The sequence below is a fragment of the Argiope bruennichi genome, chromosome X1 (assembly GCF_947563725.1).
Source record: "Argiope bruennichi chromosome X1, qqArgBrue1.1, whole genome shotgun sequence".
Taxonomy (NCBI): domain Eukaryota; kingdom Metazoa; phylum Arthropoda; class Arachnida; order Araneae; family Araneidae; genus Argiope; species Argiope bruennichi.
In genome coordinates, this window is record NC_079162.1 from 68010575 (window position 1) to 68032826 (window position 22252).

At 31.4% G+C, this 22252-nt stretch overlaps 1 protein-coding gene across 3 annotated transcripts in view; it reads left to right on the top strand.

The window, feature by feature from the left end:
* Positions 1 to 21938, top strand: part of LOC129958835 (transmembrane protein 151B-like) — a 274598-nt gene extending 252660 nt beyond the window's left edge. For all 3 annotated transcript variants that reach the window (XM_056071548.1, XM_056071549.1, XM_056071550.1), the window contains 3 exons: positions 13102 to 13515; positions 16497 to 16671; positions 21029 to 21938. In XM_056071548.1, coding sequence (XP_055927523.1) covers positions 13102 to 13515; positions 16497 to 16671; positions 21029 to 21852 — 1413 coding nt within the window. In that variant the 3' untranslated portion in view covers positions 21853 to 21938. The remainder of the gene's footprint in view (positions 1 to 13101; positions 13516 to 16496; positions 16672 to 21028) is intronic.
* The last annotated feature ends 314 nt before the right edge of the window (positions 21939 to 22252 follow it).

Genomic DNA, 22252 nt, shown 5'->3' on the forward strand with positions numbered 1-22252 from the left:
TCATGCAATTGGTCCACCGCAACCAATCCAGACGCCAGGAAAAGTAGCCTGAAGATGTGCTTTGACGTGTGTACTGAAATGCGCGGGAGCGCCATCCTGTTGAAATTGAATGCGTCGACGAATAGGCATCGGAACATTATTCAGTATGTCTGGCATAACCTCTTGCAAGAATGTTAGATACGTGGAACCGTTCAGTCTGTCTGGTAGAATGTACGGACCAAGAAAACAGTCTCCTACAATGCCAGCCCACACGTTCACGGAAAATCTTCGTTGGGTGGCGTGCGGACGTGTAGCATGCGGGTTTTCATCTGCCCACCTATGCAAGTTGTGACAATTCATCACACCCTCTAATGAGAATGCAGCCTCATCCGTGAACAGAACACTTGCAGCGAAATGTCGGTAGGCAGCCTTTTCTTGCACATACCACCGCGCAAAATCCATACGACTGCTGTAGTCTCCCGGTTGAAGTGCCTGGACGCGTTGTAAATGATATGGGTAAAATCCTTCGTCGTGTACAATGCGCCAGACGATAGTTTGGTGAATATGGGTCTCTCGGGATACAACTCGTATACTTGTTGAAGGATTACGCTGAAGTGCTTGGACAACTCTTTCTTCAGCATCAACTGTCCGAGATATTCGTTGGCGACCTGAATCTGGCTTGTGCACGTCTAACGAGTCGGTTACATACAATCTTCGGTGAATAGTGGCAAAGAAGGAGCGGCTAGGCATCTTTCTACTAGGATATTTTTGACGATACATTCTCAAGGCTTCTCGTCCATTGCAGTTGGCCATGCCGTAAACTAAATGCATGTCAGCCAATTCGCGGTGCGTGTATAACTAGCAATGTTACGCCCAACGCATCCACGACTCCAATGAATTCAATCTCCTTTTGCTCGACTCGTGTCTGCACTGCAACGCCCTCTCGTGCTTCTCGCGCCCTCTACAGGCGTTTGCGACCCCATGTTCCTATGCGATTTTTGATCCTTGTTGTATGACTGATCTGCCATGTCATTTTGTCCACGTTTTTTCGGAATACCCTGTAGTTGACGTCAATTCTGAATGTTAATTTTAGAATTAAATAAAGGACAGAGTATTTTTAATACTGATTGAAGATATTAATGCACTCAAAGTTAGAATCACAGATGATGTGTCTAGAGTGATAGCCTAAATGTCGGACAGTACTTGGAGAGAACTGAAATACCATCTTGACATTCTTTAAGTTAGCAAGGTGCCTTGCATTGAAATATACCTGAAGCGAGTCTATTAAAAACGTTATACAAGTCTTTAAAATATGTCATACAATTACATACCAAATTATAATAGCTTTTTTATCATAATTTTTTATAATCACCCATTGAAATTATATATTTTTTTTCATATTTTAATTATTACCATTTAACATTTACCTAATGAAAATGAATAAAACAAACTTAAGTTCTTTAAGAATAAACTTTATAACAATAAAACATGAATAAAAGGGGTGTATTTTAGCATACAAAAGTTTATCAAAATTTTTAGTCATTTGTGGAATACTTAAAACCTTGTTGCTGCTCCATTTGATGCTTCTCCTACCATGGACTCTAAATTAATGTCAAATTTACTTTTGTATGATTTCAACATATTTTTACTACAATAAGTAAATTTTCAAAAAAATACGAGAAAACTATCATTCTCAGAATTTAAGACATCGAGATGAACTTCTAGGGTACAATCAGGCGATTGTAAAAAAATAAAGGATAGTCTCTGGAAGAAGAATGTCTGTAAGATCAGTGCAGAAATATTTGGAGAAAGTCCAAAAAGATTTAAATGTTTTACATCTAAACTTGGGCTTTCTCTTAAGGTGATCAAAACTCTTGTTGGTCTACTTATTTACTCCACTCAAAATGCAACAATTGTATTAAAAGTAAGCTGTTTTTCATTCTATGCTATCTATTAGTGCAACGTAAGTGTCATAAAATGTTATAACTTTCAGAAAGTGAAGGTAAAAGAATCCGATAAGCACAGAAATCAATGAGTGAATGAATGATGTCATCCAAAATAATTGAAATTTTCAAATTATGCCATTATAAATCCTACAATTTATTATTTTTTTGTGATTTGCTCGTGAATGCCTCCAAATATTTTTATCTGGACTTGTACCTTTTCGGTGAAAGATAAAATCTATCTCTACCTTTTCAACTTACATCTACTGAACACAGTCAAGACATTTAAAGTAGGATATTTTTAATGTTAACTTTGAGAGGTTTGTAGCATAAGGCTTTATTTATTAATATTAGAGCGTCTGCCATCAGTGATGTCTGAGTACACGAACAAAGACATAGTTATTTGGAAATAATTAAGAAATGCGATGTGAATATGGAAGATTCCCAAATACCTTAAGGTAAATTTACTCAAGGCTGTAGAAAATACAAAATACCGCAACAATAGTTGCTAGTGATAATATGCAATAAAAATATCTGTCTTCGAACCACAAGATAAGGGTCATAAAATTTATTGTTGCAACTACTTCATAACGCATCTAAAAAAAATACTTTTCCATTTGCACACTACCAAGATATGTATTTTCCAGCTTTGCTTCCTAAATTAATGGGTGAATAAATGTTCACAGGAGTTCACAGGACTAATCTTAGGAGCTGAAGTATGGCTCTTATGTTTAATTAAATCACAAGGAGTGCTAGAATTTCAAACAGCCTGAATATTGTGAAAGAAGACCGTTTAGTCTGTAGACTAGAATCTCCTATTTAGCAAGATTAAATAACAACTTCTTCTTGGTCGAGACAAGTACCAGGAGCATTAATTAAAGAGATACTTAGAAAAGGTAAAGAAAGATAGCTGGATGGTTTCAATTAATTTTAATTTTTAAGTTTTATATATTGGTTAGCGGCTTTCTGTAGTATGCAAACACGTCCCATTCCTTTAGGGAGTTGTCAGCTCTTAAAGAGTTTTCACTGATTAGAAAAGGAAAAAAAATTATCGATCGATAACAACCGAAATGTTCCCTTTTCCTTGTCTCTTCGGTAACAAATTATCTCCTGTAGTGTTTATTTCGTTTGCATTCCCACGAGAAAAGAAGATGGACTTTATTAAAGTAGTATCATTATTTAATTTCCTTAGAAATGGAGGCAATGAGTTATTCCACAGTTTTAAAACAGTAAGCAAGATTTATTTTAGAGGAATTACATTATCTGATTTATTGGATCCAGGAATCTGCTCTGGGTATTAAGGATCGCAGAGCTCGTGAGAAGTTCTGTAGGGAAAGTAAGAACTGTATTTCGAAAATGTTTGGAAATGGAATGCTTAACTTTAACATGGATATGAAGGTATATTTCTATATAATTGTTTTTATAAGTTCCTTGATGACTTTTGTTCCCTCAGTCATAAAGCATAACGATTCCACCAAGATTTCAATGGTCACGGAAGGATGGTATCAGTGAGTATATGCTTACTGATTATTTCTAGAGCTTCATACAATAGAATAATAATAGTAATAAATCATTTTAGGTGCAAAATAGTAGTAAATAAACTACATTCAGTAAATTATTTTTCCTTATTTTCCAATCAATACTTTCAATTGTATATATGGATGGCATAGATTGCATTAATCATATTGTAATGAAGAATTTATATGTTTTTCAAGCAATGGAGAGGGTACTTTGAATCGTAAAAAGCTAATGAGATGGTGAAAAGGCCTTTTTTTATTCATAACTCAAAGAGGAGTTAAAATAAGTGTCATATCTAAGTCAACCACAAATATGTTCTTCAATGTAATGTTTGAAATTATTCTGATAAACGTATATTTGTCAGTGATATTGTAACGATCTGTAATATATTTGTTTGAACAAAACCAAATATAACTGTTTATTTCACTTCATGATAAAGATTAAATTTTAAGCTAATATAAATAGTAATAGATAATTCTGGAAGTCATCAGCATTAAGGAAATTAATTGTATTGCAGTCTTCATTTGATATTGCAATTTTTAGAAAACTAGAACTCCTATAAGTCAAATTATTTATTAACTGTTTTAATTCATAGAAGCGCATATTTGACAAGAAAAATTTCCTTCTCTCTGGATCAATTATGTGCAAGTAAGAATATTTTTTATAAATATTTTATTTATTAAAGAGCAAAAACTTTTTACCAAATTGATTCAGTGTTTTTAATGCAATACGAATTCATTTAAATAAAATAAAATTTCATCTCAAGTAGAGTCTCCTAAAACAATCAGTGATATGTTACGAAATTAATTAATTACGAATAAAGTTAATGAATGCTTACTTGGGAGTTATACAGCTTAATATAATGTGCATCACCTGTCCGAAAAAACTTCAGAAGGCTTCTTCTTGCCTTTTAGAGGAGAAATAACCACAAAAACTTATTATTAATAGTTTGTGGAAAAATAATCATCTTCCAGCTGTATTCTAAATTATTTGATGCACTAAGCAATTTTTTTAAGAAGATACATAATTCAAACATAAGTATTATATTTTACAAAATTAGTGTGAGTAAAATTAAAATTGAACGTGAAATTATTTTCGTCCAGTATTTATAAGTGAGTGTTTATAACATTATGAAGTCATGTTATAAAATGCAGGTCTTTTCCTGTGAAAATAATTTTTACAATACTTCGCAACTAGCATAATTCAAGATCCTATTAAATTAACTTACCCTGGAAAAATTAAATTTTCTCTGGAAACTCTGATACACGTCTATAATGCAAAGATTCATAATAAAAATATTATTAAAGGCATTGAATTGAATTCTCTGGCATTCAATGCTGATCTTCTGTATTATAAAACCATCCGGTAAATAGTTTCGCTTAGGAATAGAAACATAGCTTTGGCATTTCTAATGCTAATTTGGAGTTTTGCAGTAAGAAATGATATCATATACAGTAAATGGAGGACACAATATTCCTTGCTTCCAATTGTTTATTCTTTGGAAATCAATATCAGTACAAAATTTTGTCTGTAGCAATTGATTATTCATAATTTAGGGAATAGTCAGTGTTGCAAGGCATTTTTATGTACATGTATTTGTTATTCAAATGATTTCAAGATCAATTTTGACATTCATTAGAAACGAAGTGATCGATTTAAATTCATCACAATTTAAATAATGATTTCTTGCAATGAAACGTTTCACAACATGTGAATGAAGAATTTTACTAAACACAGTATTACTACTTTCAGAGAATGGGATATGGGATGAATTATAAAAACGATGCAACATATTTTATACAAGTGCTGTAGACGGTAAAATTTATTACGGATGCAATTGTACTTCAGTTAAAGCTATCAATATATCTGAATCATGTCGAGAAAATATCGAATAATATCATCGTTCAAGCTATCCGTTTGAATTTCCTAATCATTCTTTATTATAGATGTCCATGATAACCGAGTATTATGTAGATTTTGATTAAAAATCAGATTATGTGTAAAAAGTAAATTTATTCTTATGACTATCATGATTTATTATCATCCATTATTTTCAAAAATTTATGACACTGCACTTTACTTTCCAGAAAGTATATATCTGCAATGGGAGAAAATGTTTACAATAGTCGTTCATGGTCTGTTATACCATGTAACTCTGGAAACTCAAGTGTTCCTCTAGAATGTAAGAGGAACCAAGAAAATATATCCCACAATACAAAATGTCCTCACTACAGATTTTGATACTTCTTTATTAAAAATAACTTTTCTACTATTTGCATCAAGTCATTGAAATTCCTTTTTTTATTTTAATCTTTATAATTATATCTAGCCCTTGTTTTCTTTGATATGATATTTCTTTCAAATCTATGGGTTACAAACTAAAAAAAAAAATCTCATAATTAATTTCTGATTCCTGATTCAAGTTGATGAAATGACTCGATACAAATTTAAACGAAGCATGTGATTCATATTCCCTGAGGCAGTGTTGTCCGTCGATTCCTCTGGGATTCCTGCCAACTATTCTTTCATCTGGATCATCGTGTAGTCGGATCGATTATATCTCTGAGTTGAGATCTTGATTTTATTTACTAAGTTTCTCTAAAGTTAATCAACTGCTGCTCTGATTTTGTTGATGATTTGTAGCTTTGATTACTGTGCTGAGCAGTTCATGCAAATCTGTTGCCCTGTTGGCTACTCTAATCAACCTCTGCTCTGAAAATGTTTGTAAACTTTGATTATGCGACTGTAACTTTGATTATTGAATTGAGCAGTTCATGCAAATCAGTTACTCCTGTAGCACATATATGTTATATAATATTGTATGATAATTAAAAATATTCTTAATATATTATAATACTGTTGAATATTGAATAGTATAATATAATACAGTTCGTGCTCTCTGGGTAAGACAGTACTTTTCGTCTACTCGTAGATTAATTTACTAACAGAAGAGATACTATTATTGAGCAAAAAAGATGCTAATTCCTCATTTTTCTATAAAAGTGTAATATTGCTTGTGCAAAATAAAACAAGATACAGCTGGATAGAAAAATACAACAAAAAATAATTCCTAAATGATGAATATTTTTAAAAACCTTTCATGATTGGAAATTCTATGCTGAAAAACTATTAGATGCTGTTAGTCTTGAAAACGTTGTACTGAAAAATAATATTACAGGAAATACTACTGTAAAAAATTCATAATCTTAGAAAAAGGATACATAATATAAGGTATGAGTGCTAGAATTGGCATGCTAAATTTGGCGCAGCATGACCAGATATGGCCCTTGCGCCAAAAAAAAAAAAAAAATCCAAAACAACAACAACAACAACTGTTAGAAAATTTGAAAATTATCGTGTTGTATGGAATTTCCAATGGTTCATTTAAAATGATTTGTAGTGAAATGCACAAGAATGGAACTTGGAAAAGATATTTAAAAAAAATAACGAAAGACAAACATAAAAACGGCTATACAAGTAAACAATTTACAACCACAAAAATTATCTGACATATTTAAAATTAAATTTATATAATATTAAATTAGTAAAAAAATAAAATAATATTAAAGTTATCATATATAAATATTTATATACATATTCATAATTATATAGTCATATATATCACATATATACATCCTAAAAGTCATTATATTACTGTTAAACTGGAGAAGGACAAGCAGACATTCTTCCTGTAAAATAAGTAGTGTGGAAATATTTACGCACAAAATGTGATGGCTGATGCAATCATGTCTAAATCATTATTAAACTGTAATGTTTTGGATTCGATATCCAAGATTTTTTACCAGTTTATATCATGATTTTTCAGCTAGAGAAAGAAAAATTAGTCATTAACGTAGTCAATTATTCACTACGTTAAAAGCGATACCATATATAATTAATAAGTCAAATAAAAGGATAGAAAAGAGTAATTTCTTGTCAAAGTATTTTATTCATAGTAAAATATATTGTTTTTAAAGAATATCTGCAATAAAATATATTATAAATGTTCTTTAAAAATGTATTCTTTATAACATAGAGAAAGAAATAAGTAATTCCTTCAAATATACTAAAACTTCTAACTTCTTAGATAAAAGATAAAAAAATAAGATCTAATAAATATATACTGTAACAGTGTGTTTTTATTATTGTTGCCGCATAATTATATATAGTTGATACTTGTAAAATCCAAACAGTGTGTACCATGTTTTAAATGATAAACTCTCAGACTAGAATTCTCATGAGAAAAGTTAGGATCTAAATATAATAGCATAAAGCTGTGAAATTCAAACAGCAAGCTCCTACTCATAGCATTTTCGTACAAAGCTAAAGAGATTATTCAAACTTTCTGTGATGTTCATTGATTAATTCTGACTTCAATGCAGATTTTCCGCCAGGCTCCATAATTAACATTTCTTGTTTAAAGGTACTTTTGTATTCAACATCTTATTAATAACACAAAACAGAGTTCCTCGCCTGTAAAGGTTCCGAAAAGGCTTTATTAAAATGCAATTCATTATTTAAAATCATTAAATCCGATATTTAGTCTGTTTTTATATATTAATTGATTATATACCCGGTGCTTCCCGGGATTAAAACCCTTTCATGTGTTTTTTTTAATAAAATGCATTTTTCTATAAAATATTGTAATCCTTTTAGCGTCTGCTATCCTGTCTTTTTGCAGTACTATATCTGCCTATTCTATATTTGTTTATAATGTAACAAAATCCTTTTATTGTATGTCAGCGGTGCGCTTACTTATGTATTATTTTGATTGTCGTTAAATCACCTGTTTAAAACAAACAGAAAGCATTGTGAACAGATATATAATAACATAAAAAAGAAATTTAAAAAATACTGGTAGAGAAATTCAAAGTTTTAGCATTGCCTAACAAAGGAATACTTATAAATGTTCTGTTTCAGAATCGTCAGCCCTGCGTTTTTTAAATAATTAATATCGATTTAAAAAATTATATAGGACTGAAACTAATGTCGTTGGAAAGATAAAATTTTGAATTTTTGGAATATCTACTAAATATAATGCCTCTAATCGTGCCATCAAAAGATGTGTATACGATAAAAAAATTAATAAAACTAGTGGTAGAGTAATCACTTAATTTTTAACATTGTCCAGTAATGTACTTACCTACAAATTTCCTTAGGCAAAAATCATCTGCGTTAAATTTTCTGAAAAATTAATAAGTATTGGAAGAAAGATTGCACAAAAAAGAAACTGGTATCATGAAAATGGTACACTTTGTAATTTCATGATTGAGTGATTTTTTTTTATATAACTTCGTTCAATGTTTCTATGGAAAGAAGGCAAAATATGGACTAATTTCTCATTGCTTGAAGCGGGTGCTATTAGTGTTACATCAGTTTCATTTGCTGGCAAAAGCTTTTCTTGCCTTTGTTTAAGAGATTGGCCATACTTATTTTTAAACAATGTTAAATAATACTTTGATGCGAATGCAAACTTATTAAAAATACAGGGTGGTTATAATTAAAGTTCCACTTTGAAATGGTTATAAAATTGAAAACTACTGGACTAAATGTTATCAAACTTGGCAACAGTTTAAAGGAGGCCATGAAAATTTCTTTTCTGTCAAAAAAAGTTCGAAAACTCTCCACCAGAGGAAAAATGGTGCTGCATGCAATATTGTTAAGCAAAATACGACATGAAGACACCGGTTTCAAATGTGTTATAAATAATATATTTCAAATGTGTTTCTGAAACGTGTTATAAAGCATGTTCAATGTATGTTATCTGAAAAGCACTGTTTATGGTGATAATCTAAACAATCTGGGAGAACTGAAAGATGCGGTACATCAAAATGTGAGTAACATTCCTCCTGATATGCTAAGAGCTACTGTTGAGAATGCAGTAATGGGATTTAACTTGCTTTCAAAAAATGGTGGACGCCACATTGAACATGCTTTGTAACACGTTTCAGAAACGACTAAACGAATAATAATAATAAACATTTAACAATATTGCATACAGCTCCATTTCCCTCCTTGGTGATGCGGTATTTTTTTTTCGGAAAAGAAATTCCCATGACCTTTTTTAAACCATTTCCAAGTTTGATAACATTTACTCTAGTAGTTTTCCTTTTATTGCCATTTCAAAGGGGAACTTTAATTATAACCACCTTGTATATGTATTAAAATAAAACAGAAATTAAAAAAATAGGTGCACAATAATACAATGACAATTTTAATTTTAATACTTTCATTTTTTAAATAATCGTAATTGAATAAAAATTCATTTCTTTTTACGAAATGTGTCAGTTTTTATTTCTTTTCATGAATTCAGTAAGCTTATTATTGATTATTTATTGCCAAATACTGTTAATAATTTAATGATATATTAAATAAATTTGATGTTTTTAGTCACAAAAATCTTTTCGAATCAATTCCTAAAACAGAGCTGTATTCTCAGCTAAGAATTCGTTTGCAAGCATAAGGCTGATGTTTTTCTGAAAACAATCTGAAAAACTGACATGATTTCTTTTCCCGCGGTTCTGTGATGTGCTTACAGCAAAATAAGCTCATTTCATCCTGGAAAATCAGTAAAATATCGGAAAAATGGTTAATTATTATAACCGAAATATCTTTCAGGGAGCAAAAGTTTTATTACTCGCCCTTTCTTTCTTAGCTAGGTCCTTTTTTATTTTAAGAAAAAAATTCTTGGCTCCTCTCACTTCGTTTGACTTATAGCATTACCAAACAGCTAATAGCCTTCTTAAAATACTGATTGTGTTTTCGGTGAATAATAGAATAATAATTGACTAAATCTTCATTAAATAAAGATTTGATCTTTTGAGTTCACTTTCTTTCATAACTTTCATCGACCGTTCTTCATGAGTTGAGTTGCATGCTCTCGCTGCACTAGGCGTAACACTTTATTCTCAACTACTTAATGACAAATTTCAGGAAATGCCGACATCTAATCAGTATGAACATGAAGACTATAACATTTTATCTCCGTGTGTACCGTGAGAAAACGTGAGACATTATATGGAGTTAATCGATATATTAATTTTTTTCTAAAAGAAATCTGATGGTTATCAAGTATATTTTCCCCGGTGTGACAGGAACCTTTGAAAAGTATCTTAGCAACCCTTTCCTTAAATCAATTTGATTTTTGGTCATTCTACGTCTTTTTATATAAAACTGCTTGTTATTTTATTTTTCGAAATTTTGCTGGTATTATTCTCAAGAAGCCAAAAGAACAGTGCGTTTTCCTACACTTGTTTGGGGGCGTTTTAATTTTTCAGAAATGCAGAATAAGAATTTAAATCAACTTACTTTCTTCTTATACTAAGCTGATTCCTCAATCTTACGCTCTCACCTCCCCCGTATAATGGCCCCCAGGCACTTCCCCTGCCTACTATGCTCTCGTTACACCATTCATCAACATGCCAAACGCTTTCTGTAAGGGAGTCATTTTTTTTCTGTGAGTGCACATATGACGAATTTTGATTCACTGCGCTTGCTCCACAGCTAGAAAACCTTTGAACTTCCTTTCCTCTAGTTTTGGATCAAGCGCAGTGAATCAGAATACCACTCACGAACGTGTTATAAGTAAAAGTGACCAAAAGTGGCTAGCACAGGACTAGCCACTTTTACTTATCACTCGCGTATGCGTCGGATTCTGATTCACTATGCTTGATCCACAATGAGGAAAATTTAAATTTCTTTTACCAGTTAGCAAAATGAACTTAAGCAGTTGTAGTCATTTGTAAATGGAGCAATTATTTCGAACATGCCGGCAATTTAGTCCACATACACAGGATCGTATTATCAAATAGGTATAGCAGTCAATCAAAGAACCTCCTCAAGTTTGGGGAAGGAGGCCGATGTTCCATATTTTGTTGCATTATTCTAAAGGTAATTTGATTGTTTGCTTTCATTTTATTTAAAAGTGCAAATTATAATCAACTGATGCTTAAATTTAATTCGTACCTGTTGAAACTACGGTTTAAATTTCGCAATTAAATTGCAATCTACTTTTATTTTCAGTTGACGAAAGCTTCAAAAAATGTTGATTTATTCACAAACTAACATTTTTAATAACTCCTGCAAACTTTGTATTAGAGTATTTAGATTGTGTTTAAAAAATTGTTGTAAATTTTTTTACCGTTTCATTTACAGTTGATTTCACTTTTTTTTTTTTTTTTTTTTGCACACAAGATTATGAAACCAGTTCTCTTGAAGGGTATACGCAATTAAATATATTGCCATTTTAGTTTTTCAAAATAGATGTTATTTGAAAACTTCTATTAAGATATTAAATAAAATCAATAAAAAAGTATGAAGGAGTGAAAGGAAGTCCTCAAAATCTGCATTGTCTACAGATTCCAACCCGAGCCTGCAGATGTGCATATTTATTAGGTTAAAGAGTTTTAATTGATGATTTCTACATGAGGAAATTGATGATTTTTATTCTCACATCTTTAGAAGTCTGCACAAGCAAGATCTGCCATTCAGCAACTTATCAATAAAAAATATAAGATGAGGAAGGAACGTCCTTCAAGACTAAATCTTTTATTAATCAATATCCTTTTAATTTATTTAAAATTTCTAGTTTTAAACAGGATATTATCAATAAGGAATGCTGTTAGGGCCATCACTGGCATTATTATTTTACTGACGTGTAATATTTTGAATAATTAGATTGATAATTAATATCGGGGTTTTTAAATCCTTTGAACAAACACAATTAATCTAAAATACTTGGATATTACAGAAAAACATTTTCATCAGTCAAGGTTTTTTTCCTAAGTAATAAATTATCTTTCCATAATTATACAAATTATCTTATTGGCTGTTCTTTTGCATAAAAAATCCGATATTAATTACTTTAACTTACCAAATTGTTCGACAGGCCATCGTACGTGAACGAGACGTGTCTAATAAAAGATATACTTTTTTGTAACGAAATAAACATTCATTTCAAATTAAATTCAGTATCCAGCTCTAACCATGTCTGCACCTGATTAACGTGTAGGACGCAAACAAACAAACACGACTATTAAGTGTATAATTCCTTAAAAATATAATTAATATAAAATTCGTAAAAATATATATTTGAAAGTACTTTAGTTACTTTAAATAATTAATCTGAACATAAATATATTTATAAGAGACACACTTGTAATAAAGGAAAAGACTTGATTGAAACCAAGCAAGGACGATAAACCTCAAAGTGAAGATTTTACATCTGTTTCAATTTATTAAGATAACAAGAATTATTCGCAAACGTAAAATGTATTGAAATATTAAGATCCTGAACAAAACTGCAACATCAGCTATTTATTTATTGGCCTATCTAAATATTATTAGTACTAAGAATTAAATTTTTGTTCTATATCCACATAAAAAATTTTCCCAATTATTACATTAAACTTGTTAAAGTAACGTAAACAAAGATCTATTTCTTAAATGTGACGTTTAAATTTTCATTGATCCATTGCTTAATTATATAAACTTATTTGCTGATTCTATTTAAATTTTGTAGTACTCCCAAACAATTATTTTATTAATTACTAATATGTTATATAAAAAATATAATAATTTGTTGTTTCTTTTGAGATTTAGAAATAATATAATATGCGACTTTAACTTACAATTCCTTTTTATCTCTGTTTTTTTCTGATAGAATGACGTCGACATTCAGAGTCCTCAGAAACCCTCTTTCTTTAAGAGTCTCAAAGATGGTGGCCATTTAAAATGCCTACTTCTGACTTTATTGATCTTTGGTTGCGTAGCAGTCATCGTGTGGTGCCGAGTTGCCCAAATTAGTCGACTCGTCGTCAATTTCCATCATTTCCCCGTCAGTAGTAGGCAGAAGACAAGTCCTTGCGACGAGGGTTATGTCTACATTCCAGTTGCTTTCATGATTATGCTGTATTTGGTATACTTGGTAGAATGCTGGCACAGTTCGACAAGATTGGAATTGACATACAAAGTGGATGGCAATGATATTCAACAGTATATAGAGCGAATGAAGGAATCCAAAGCTATCATATGGTGGAAGGCTATCTCATACCACTACGTCAGACGCACCAGACAAGTAAATTTAAAGCATTTTATCGTTATTTATATGTTTCATAAAAGTAAGAGTTTTTAGCACCTTGAAAGGGAAGAAACATTTGATAACAAACCCATATACTGAAATCTTAGTTCAGAGCCATTAAAATCAAAATGTCAGTTGTCAAAAGTCGGAGGACTGGGTGGTATGAATATTTGTCAGAAAATCATCATGAATCTGAATGTCCTTAGCATCAATATCTGATAATGCTAATAACAAAATGAAACAAATTTGTTAATTCTTATGTTTTTTTTTGCAATAAATAATGCATCAAAACTAATTCAAGAGCGTGGCGTAAATTATTATTTATGCTATCCTACATTGCATTGCAGAAACGTGAACGCTGCAACATTTACTTCATAAGGACTGAGATTTAAATGCTAAATAAAGAAACTTTATAAGTAAGCAAAATTTTGCCTCAAACAAAGCTCTTAATAATATAAATTAAAACTGAAGAATTCCGTATTCACTAATGAATTTTGACTAATTCATTATATTCGTCTTTTATTGTAATTGATGCGAAATTTTTATCAACGTTTCCCAGTTCCTTTAAATGCGTAAATGACGGATAATCTAAAATGTAAACTAATTGCGTTAAAATTCCTTTGACATTCCCAGTCTTGTCCTATTAACAGCTTTCAATGACTAATTGATTCGAAATACTTCCACGAACTTCGAATACTTTTCTTTCAATTTATAACGTCTATACTTTAATGATATTAATCACATGAGATTCATTAGCCTAGTAAAATTTCTGTAAAATATGAAAACTTATGAAAGAGCTAGAAACCATTAATTTGATTAATAACGTAGATCTTCTAAGGAAGTAAAATAATAAATAATAGTGCTGAATAGCACAGTGGAATAGTACACAGTGTGCTACGAAAATCTAATTTGATGTTGCGTGATAATTTGTAAATTAAGAATTGATTTCATTAAATATGTGCTTATAAGTGAAAATGTTGCACACGTTTCACAGAAGAAGTTTCTTACAAATCGTACAAAAGCTTTTTAACTTCTTTTCCTAAAAAAGACAAATTAAATATGAATTTGACTTAGTACTATTAATTGTTAACTCATTTATCTTATGTGATCAACAGACACTGATAATTTTTCCCACTTTCAAGTCCATGAAAAAATCATGCCAGTAACTAATATTAGTAAATGTAAAAATGCATTACCATCAATGTAACACCTCAGTTTGTAATCCTTGAATTTGATATCGAACCAGTTAACTGGACGAAGGAAACATAACTAATTTTTAAAAAATAACACAATCTCCATTCTTTACAGACTTTTCAGGGCAATAATTTATTGTAGAAATGTAAATATGGGCCTCCTAGTTCATTAAACCATTGCGCTTTAATCAAAAGTATTTTTGCGCATTTAATTAACTTTCAGATTTAGTATCATCTAAATCAAAATACTTCTTAATTCAAAATTCAAAATCATAAAGGCCTTTCTTGTTCTAATAGAACTTGTTTAGAATAATGAATGCAAGAAGAAAAGACATACAGCTTTGGAACTTTATTATTATTATTATTTACTTAAAATTAAACCAGTTCTTACAGAAATATGGTAAATATTTACCATTCAGATTGAAATCAATTTATCTTTGCTTTATTATTTTGGAATTCATGCGCGTGCATTTTAAATGTCAGAAGAAAGTGACAGGACAAAGGAACATCAGGCAACACCTAGTCAAATGTTTGATACCATGCACTGTATTATTTGTTTTGTGGCAATGACATCAAACGAATTAACTCGATTTCCTTTCATTGCTTGAGTGTATCATTAACTATCATTTTGTAAGCATTATATACTGAGGAGACAAAAGTCATAGATATCTCCTAATTATGTGCGTGATCTCCTTTTGCCCGGCGAAGTGCAGCAATTCGACGACGAGTTGTTTGAAGTCTCCTGCAGAAATATTGAGCAATGCTACTTCTATTGATGCCCATAATTGCGAAAGTGGTGTCAGTGCAGGGTTTTGTGCACGAACTGACTTCTCAATTATGCCCCATAAATGTTCAATGGGATTCGTGTCGGGCGATCTAGGTGGCCAAATCGTTCGCTGTATTTGTTCAGAATGTTCTTCAAACTAATCGCGAACAATTATATCCCGGTGAATTGTGAATTGTCATCCATAAACATTCCATCGTTGCTTGGATACATGAAGTCCATGAACGGCTGCAAGTAGTCTCCAAGTAGCTGAACGTGACCATTTACAGTCAATTATCGGTTTAGTTGGATCAGAGAACCCAGTTCGTGGATGTTAATCCTCGTCATTCGGACATTATCACGTCAGAAGCCTTTTTACATGAATCATTTTAATACAAATGAAAGCCCTGCCAATGCATTGCCTATTTATACTTTTTTACGCGATACTACAGTTATCTGTATATTTGCATTTTGATTTCCCATGCTTTTTGTCACCACAGTTTATAATACCCTAGTAGCATGCTTGTACTATACAGTATTGTATGACACTAAATAATATTCGCAATAATGTATAATTGTTAATATTGAATAATATAATATAGCAAAATATTGTACAATAATGTGTAGCAGGCTGTGCTCTCTGGGTAGTGGCCAAAGAAAATTCACCATCCTATATTTTATCGTAAGTTATAATAGACTGATATAGCAACAAACAAAAACTATAATGCAATTATACGTTCTTATTGGAAACCAAACATAAGGACCTTTCTTTAAAGTATTATATGTCCCATTAAAATATTTAGTGGTTTTTCATTGGTCACTACAGCATATTTTATACAATAGTTTTGAAGTCTCTAAACCTACTTTAAAAAATAAATGTGTGACCCTAATAAACTTTTTTATTATAATTATGTGCTATCATTTCTATTTTTATTTCCTTATAAAGGACATTAGTCACTCATATTGATAATAAATATTTAATTTATAAAGTATTTGATAAACACTGATTCTTTTATTTTTAGGTTACACGATACAGAAATGGAGACGCCTACACTACTTCGCAACAATATCTTGAAAGGGTGAATTCTCGAGTAGCTGCTTCTTGCTACGTATACACCCACTGTGGATCAAGAGATGTATCAAACAAATTGATTGATTTGGAAAAAAATCCCCGAACAAAAATACGCTTTTCTAAGGGTACTCACAAGTTGTTTGACTTTTCTTAATTTGAGACTAACAAACCTAAAGACATAGTAACCCACACTCAATCACTCGTCAGATCTGATCTATTTTTATATGAAACCTTATAACCCCTAAATGCATCATTTAGGTCACGTGTCCCACATCCTCCTCTATTCTTGAAAGATGCTGCAAAATGAAATTCTGACCGAGCTCTGAAATTCAACAACGGGACAGATTTCGCCAATTAATTAGCAAGCATATATATATCCAATTAGAAAGTTTTATAATTATTGGACTTTATTTGTGGTGTAGTTCATATGACAGGGATGGCATGGCTAAATTAATTCTATTAATGTGTTGGGCAAAGAGCTGGTCGCAGAAGGCGGCTAGTGATGCTTAACCTTCGATAAAAAGGTGTAATAACATCCGTTATAGCATAGAGATGCCCCACGATATTGTTACGATATCTCCAGGATATTGCAGCCGAAAAACATCGAAACAAAACAATCGATAAAACATCAAATGATATCGTGCAGATATTGTATAATGTCCTGCTCCCGAAGGGAACATTCATTGAATCGGTGCACGAAATACTTAAACGTTTTTTAATTAAAATTTTTAATTTAAAAATCATGCTATATTAAAAAGCATCGTGGAAGTCGACACAATATTAATTAATTCAATTCTTTAGTAAGAGAGGAATTCTTTCCTATTGAAACCTGCGATAGGAGTTACAGTATTAGAGAACCAAGAAATAAAAATAGGAAAACATGCATGGATGCTTGGATTAAAATATGCATAAAGAGTTAAAACCTATGGGAAAAGAAAATCGATAGTAAGACAGCAATTACAGATGTCTTATTTTTTTTAGAAAGTTTTTGCTTTGAAGAAAGCAATAAAGAATTGTAAGTCCCGTAGAGTAAGACAATTTCATTCTTTTCTACCTTATAAAAGATTTTACATTTTTTTTTCCATTCTATAAATTTATCAGGCTTTACAATACAATTGAAACTTGAAAATAAGTATTAAAATATTAATTTAAAGACAAACATCAAAATACTTTCAAGTAAAAAAACACACTTTCCCACAGTTTTTATTCTTATGATGTACAAACAACTAACACTTTACACTAAAATGCAAATGAGTTTTTTTGTCGACCAGGTTGTCTCATAGGACTTCGTTTCCATTGAATCTCAAACATTCTTAAAAAGTATAGTTAGAATTAAAAAAAAAGTATCTGTTTTCACATTTCAAGAAATAAATAAAACTTTTAAAACAATTATCTTAATATACGAGATAGTTAAGAGAATTTCTCGAAAATATATTCTGTTACTTCTTTCTTCATTTATTGCTCCGCATTCGAAGATGAGATATGATATCGCCATTTCCAACATTTGTTGATCTCAGGAGATCCTTTATTTTACGGTAAATGAACATCATATCCATCCTGAATGTCAGTCTGGCACTTTAGGCGCGTATAAAAAGATAAGTTATTCTTTTATTTTAAGCCATTATGTTCAGAACAGTGTTTAAAGAGTTTAGTAATTATCTTAGAAACTCCGCACATGGATGGAAAATATCTATAAAGTTAACTGTAGAAATTCAAACCGTCTATTTTAATCTTGAAGTAAGATTTTATGGTTACTGAATATTTGATCACGACTTAAGTATCAAAATGCTGAATATTTCATTCGTCTATAAATAAAATTACTTTTGCTTTTCGCATCACAATTTTTTTTAAAGAAAGAAGATTGTAATTCCGTTACATTTTAAAATTACCCTATTATTGATAATTTTTTTATTAAATTTTCAGTATTTAAATGTAAACATAAACGTTGATAGCTTACCTAATGAGTATGTTAGTTCTATTATATGATATTTAAAGGCCGGCATTGGTCTGGTGACAATTTCTCTCTATACAGTTTCAAAACTCTACTCGACCCACGCTCAGGCGCATGCAGGCAAATTTTAAAGCCAACACCGATCCAGTCTACCCAAAAGAGTATAAAGTTTTAAGAGAGTCAGTAAAGAGAGAGAACCTTCATTTCTTCAAGAAGATCTTTAGGGTACGTATTAACGGTAGGGCATTTGATCTTTCTGTCAAGATCAAATTTCCTACCGTTAATCCGGTGTGAAAGTTTAAGAAATCAAATCTTTCATCTGACCACAATTCAAATATTAGTAAATCTGTCCAAAAAAACCCTCAAGAACCTTCAAAATGGTATTGTAAAGGATATCTCATTAGTTAAAATTTATTCTATAGTGATCGAAATAGAATATTTCACTAATATATAAAACTAAAATTGACACAAACTTCATTATGATTTCCGAGCTCCTCCCAAATATGCGTGGCGTGGTGGCATGTTGGTAAGGTCTTGGGTTCGGAACTGTCGACCCTCAGGCTCGAGACCCGATTCTCCCGAAGAACCGTCTTGTAAGCAGGGTTGGTGTTCCCCAAATATGTAGGGGCCAAACGTCATTCGTGGGGTGTGGTGCGGAAATTAGGAAATGTAAGTTCCGGCAAAAGTGTCGTTCTTGTCATCTGACTGCGGTTCACAATTGCGGGTGTTCCTAAAATAGCCTGGGTGTTACTTTAAAACGGGACGTTAACGGAACTGAACGGGATCTTACGTATTTGCCTCATAGCTCTTACATTAAAATGTTTTCATATTCAATAACTTTGAATCTACAAAAAATGTATATATTCAAAGAATTTTTTAAATTCTTTTCATGAAACCGAGACAATCTGTCGTGCATTCCCTTTAAAACACAGATTTCATTACCATAAAAAAAATCCTGAACTTGTGAACTAACGAAACCTTAAAAATAAGGCACCTTGTGTGGTATAAATTCTCTAGAAAACCTGCATATAAAGCCAAACGGAGCTTAAAATCTCTAAACACAAAGACGATAAGTTTTGACCATGCTACAATGATCCTTCTTAAAGCGCTCAGTCTCATTAAAGTGATGCAATATATCTTACTCTGAAAGCTTCTTTGCATGTAGTCCTTATTTTCAAGTTAACAAAGCATACAAACATTCTTAATATTATGCGTTCCATCATCTCATACCTTCTCGCTTCAGATACAACATTTGCCTCGAAGATGGTTTCTTCAATTTCCCAATCGCTTGATTCGTGTAACAATTACTCAGAAGAGCGCGAAGAATTGTAACTAGCTAGCCTTCAGCAACTTATTTGAAGTATTATTCTATTGTTTGGTTTGTTTTAATGAGTAGAAGAACTTTTCGACCGCTAACTCAATAAACAACGCGATTTAAAAGTATACTTTGCTTTCAGTTCTTTAACAGAAGGAAGAAACTCTCTATTCTCCTAATAAATGCTCTTCAGGTTCCCTGAGGTTTGCAAGATAAACTTCTTTTTCACTTTTAACAAACTCGTTAACTTTGGAAGTTTGTGAACTTTAATTACACGAGCGCAATCATCGTGCCATTGTCTTTTACCCTTTCGTTATATTTAAAATATGCTGAGTTTTAAACGATACCGTTTAGGAAAGGAATAGAATAAAAGACGTTCCTTCAAAATATCAGTTTGTCAAGCGTATTCTTTTCCTACAGTTCTGTTGGAAAATGAATAATCAGTAAACTAAACTAATTACTTTAACTTCTGTGAAGTATTATAAAATTCATAAATACTGAATCAGTAGTTATACATATGAAAAAATAAATAAGAAGTAGTATATCTTCATATCTAGTATTGCAGGAAATTCATATGCTTGATAAAAACTTAAAATTTCAAGAAAAATGAAATTGATTTTTCATTTGTTAAATTTCATTAGTTTATATACAGTATTGCAATTAAAGTAGAATTTATTTTGAAAAATATTTAATTTTCTTAATGCGTAAAAACAAGAAATTCTTAGTAGAATTGAATAAATTGAAAAGTAATCTAAACCAAAGGTAAAATTTATTTTCTCAGTTAGTAACAACTACATGCAATATTAGAATTAAAATTTGCTTAATCTCAGAAGAAGAACCTGCATAAAATATAAATTGATTAGAAGAAAGCTGGTCTATTGTGAGAAGTATAAATTGAATAGAGTAAACTGAATAAATCAAGTATTTCGAAAAGAGAGTTCTTTGCTTTTTAAAATCATTCTTTAACTTCAAGAAAGGGATATAAACAGGTGAAATAAGATCTTTACAAATCTCATTTCGAAATTTCCCATTTCCCATTGTACAAAATTTCGGTAAAAATATCTGTCTGATGCATATGTTTATTACGATAAATAATACGTTAGCGAGTCTCCTTACATCAGAACTTCAGATTAAAGTTATTAACTTTTCAATGCAAAATTTTAATCAGTAATTTTATATAGAATGGATGTAAATTGAAAAATGTCTATCTTTACAGATTATTGCTTTGCATCGATTGACGCAGCAATTGACTATTACGGACAAAGAGACAGATTTTACAGGGAAAACGCACCTTTCGATGAACACATGGAAATTAGGGAAGGAGTAGATTTGCTAGGAGTAGATTTTCACCCTTTGATGATCACAGTAGCCAACAAGGATAAGTTGCCCTGGTATATATCCTTGGGAATATTTTGGCTATTTTCGCTTTTCCTTTTGTCCTGGCCATTACGTATAATTATCGACAGCCAAACAGCATTCGTCGAATACAAGATAAAGAAAGCTTTCGGTACCTGCTCACCATCCAGTCTGCGAGAGGAACAGTTACATCGGATCCGTACAGTTGACAGCGTTGAAATGGAGCGTTTGATTGCAAACCGCTTGAACCTGGCACCTAGTTACTCAGAAGCAGTTCTGCTCGACAACAGCTATGCTTACTCTTCACTTGAATCTGGGCTTCATTTGGACAATCAAACACCATCCAACCATCGCCATCAACGTCGTCATTCATCAAGTAGAGCAGAAGACACAGAGTTTATCCTTCCAGAACAAAGAAGAATACCCAAATCCATCAGCCTACCATTCAAACCCTTCCAAGAAATGCGCAGACTCAGCATGAGCCGTCGTCTGATTCCACCACGCTCATCAAGAGAAACTCCACCTTGTTATGATGAGGCTGTTATGTACAGCTATCCTCTCGTTCGCTATGTGAATCTGAGAAGATCAGCAACTGATCGAGATTTGTCCGTTTTACGTCCACTGAGATCTTCATGGAATAACTTGTTTCACTGGATGAAACGAACCAATGAAACTGAATTGTGATCGTATTTTGTTATTGATGTTATCAACTCTTCTTTTCACCCGCTTTGTGTCATGCATGTCCTGCACTGTTTTATTTTCTGCATGAATATGGCTGTGATTCGTTTGTAAAAATTTAAATAAAAAGAGTTTTGCTCACCAAGTCTTGTAAATTATTTACGTCTAAATAATTATTTTATTCTTTATTTTTTTAAAATCAATTTTACAGTAGCATAAATTAATAGCAGTACTTATCAAAACCCGAAATCTTGGAGATTAAAACTGCACATCATTCAAAGAAGTTATCATACTCAGGAGCTAGAGAGGATTTCATTCTTTCTGAAGCTTAATAGGGTATAAAATAGAAGCAAACAAACAAGAATAAAAATATATAAAAGATATAAAAATGATTTACTTGGAACAA